The sequence below is a fragment of the Vicia villosa genome, linkage group LG3, assembly GCF_029867415.1.
Source record: "Vicia villosa cultivar HV-30 ecotype Madison, WI linkage group LG3, Vvil1.0, whole genome shotgun sequence".
Classification (NCBI taxonomy): domain Eukaryota; kingdom Viridiplantae; phylum Streptophyta; class Magnoliopsida; order Fabales; family Fabaceae; genus Vicia; species Vicia villosa.
In genome coordinates this window covers 200,235,316-200,237,536 of record NC_081182.1, presented here as the reverse complement: position 1 = coordinate 200,237,536, position 2,221 = coordinate 200,235,316, and the positions used below count along the sequence as shown (strand labels likewise).

Genomic DNA, 2,221 nt, shown 5'->3' with positions numbered 1-2,221 from the left:
TGAATTTGCTTTGTTGAATCATTCATTCCATTGTTAGATGATTTATTCCGTTAATTTTGCAGGCAGATGTTGAACCCGAGGTCGCCGCACAAGGAGTGCCAAAGAAGAGAACATTCAAGAGGTTCAGTTTCAGAGGTGTCGATCTCGACGCTCTCTTGGATATGTCCACTGATAATCACCCTCTAGATGCTGGCCCTATTATCGGATTGCTGATAACATACTTCGACAGGTTCATTGCTTTTGTTTGGGACTTTTTTGATTTTCAATGATTTTTTCGAAATTTAGATACTTGGGGTTGTAACTGGGTTTAGGATTGTTGATAGATAAAGAAAGATGTTTTTTTTATAGAGTGGAATATAAGGGGACTCTAGCTTTTATTAGATTTTGAGATAGGGTTTGATTTAGGTTTTGATGGGTTTGAGACATTGAAGTTTATCAAATTTCATATCAGTTGGAGAGTGGAGAATAATTAAAGTCAAAATTCAATTCAATACATGTAGTGTGTTTAGTATTTACTACTACTAGAGTTTAATTCCAGGAAGTGAGTATAGTCCACTTGGCAAGCCAGTTGTGAAATCTGGTGTTGCGCTACAAGCTTCAGGTTTGTTTCAAATCAAATTTTGAGTTAAATACTGATGACAGTTTTTTTTACTTTGTACAAATTTAATGATAAATCAAATATTGGTGAGGCTGTGTTTGTGGATGATATTCCATCACCACCAAATTTAAGTATAAAACTCAGGCAAGAATTGGAACTTGATGGAGTGAAGGGTATCATTTCAAGTAAAGACATTCCGAATGGTGGGGTGAACCTTGGAGCAAAGATTATATTTGGAAGCGAACCTCTATTTTCCGAAGAGATTGCTCAATGTGTCGGTGATCGTCTTGCCTTTGTGGTGAGTTCTTAAATCCCTTAATTTGTTCAAATTGACTATTCTAAACCTCATTGACTTGATAAACGAAATACAACTAATATAGATAATTACAAGTATTCATTGTTTATAACATCTGTTTTCATTTACTTAGAGATTGATACAAGTCATTCTTTGATTTAATCTTCGCATGGCTTCTTTAGGTTGCAGATACTCAGAAACTTGCAGAGTTTGCTGCAAATTCCGCTTTTGTTGAATACAATATTGAAAATCTTGAACCACCTATCCTAAGTGTTGAAGATGCTGTTAAAAAATCTAGTTTTTTTGATGTTCCTCCATCTTATCAACCAAAAAATCAAATTGGTGATATATTAAAAGGAATGGCTGAAGCAGATCACAAGATTGTTTCTTCTAAGATACACATGAAAACAATGAAATTGTTTGTGATTCTTGATATAATGTTTAAATTTTCTTTTGAATAATATAGATATTATGGTCTATTGATCAACCATAATTAATCATCGCCTATCATGTATGGTTTTGTTATGCACATCTCGGGAGGGAGGTTGTAAGGGGTTACAATAACTGGCCAACAAGAATATGCAGTTCCCGACCCTTGGACATACGGAGTAAATCCATCAGAACATAATCCCAGCCTGACATTTCTAGGTTCTGCGGCAAAATCAAGATGCATCCGATCAAAGTGCTTCCATGCCTCGCCATCAGATGGATGTCGCATAGTGCCTGGAATTGTTTTGTTTGTATGATGCCACGTCATATGACTTGCACTATGCATTGAAGCAAACATTCTTTTTAACCTTTGTATAATCGGGAGATAAAACATGGACCTCACTGCTACACGTGTTTGTTGACGGTTAACGGCTTTACTTTGGACTTGATATCTTGGACTTTCACAGAACTTACATTCCTTCAACAATCCATCATTAGTACCAAACTCATTGTCATAAAACAACATGCAACCATTAGTGCAACAATCAATTTTTCTTGCACTTAAACCCAACCTCGACACTAACTTCTTTGCATCATAAAAAGTTTTAGGCAAGTTGTCTTTCGTTGCAGTTGAGTCCAACATCATTTTTATGAAGAATTCCAAACACCTATCAGGGACATTCCAATTTGCCTTGGCAGCCAATAATCTCACACACATTGATAACTTTGAATCTAACGACCCCTCAAACAACGGTATATTCATCTCATTCAACAACTGATAAAATCTTTGTGCTTCCTCATTCGGCAACTCTTCCCCATCAAAATCTTCAGGTTGATCATAGGTCACATTCACACCGAAAGCACCCTCAACCATGTCACCAATCAGATTAAAATTTTCC

At 36.1% G+C, this 2,221-nt stretch overlaps 1 protein-coding gene across 1 annotated transcript; it reads left to right on the top strand.

Annotated features, from left to right (window-relative positions):
* Nucleotides 1–635: 635 nt before the first annotated feature.
* Nucleotides 636–1,354, top strand: LOC131659719 (indole-3-acetaldehyde oxidase-like). Its single transcript, XM_058928871.1, has 2 exons — nt 636–896; nt 1,076–1,354. Exons 1-2 carry the CDS (start codon nt 636–638, stop codon nt 1,352–1,354), a joined length of 540 nt encoding a protein of 179 aa, XP_058784854.1.
* Nucleotides 1,355–2,221: the final 867 nt, after the last annotated feature.

Excerpts from the sequence above, each read along its gene's own strand:
- LOC131659719 (XM_058928871.1), top strand. The coding sequence starts at position 636 with ATGACAGTTTTTTTTACTTTGTACAAATTTAATGATAAATCAAATATT. Across the intron at positions 897-1,075 it reads GTGATCGTCTTGCCTTTGTG|GTTGCAGATACTCAGAAACT; the intron begins GTGAGTTCTTAA and ends TGGCTTCTTTAG.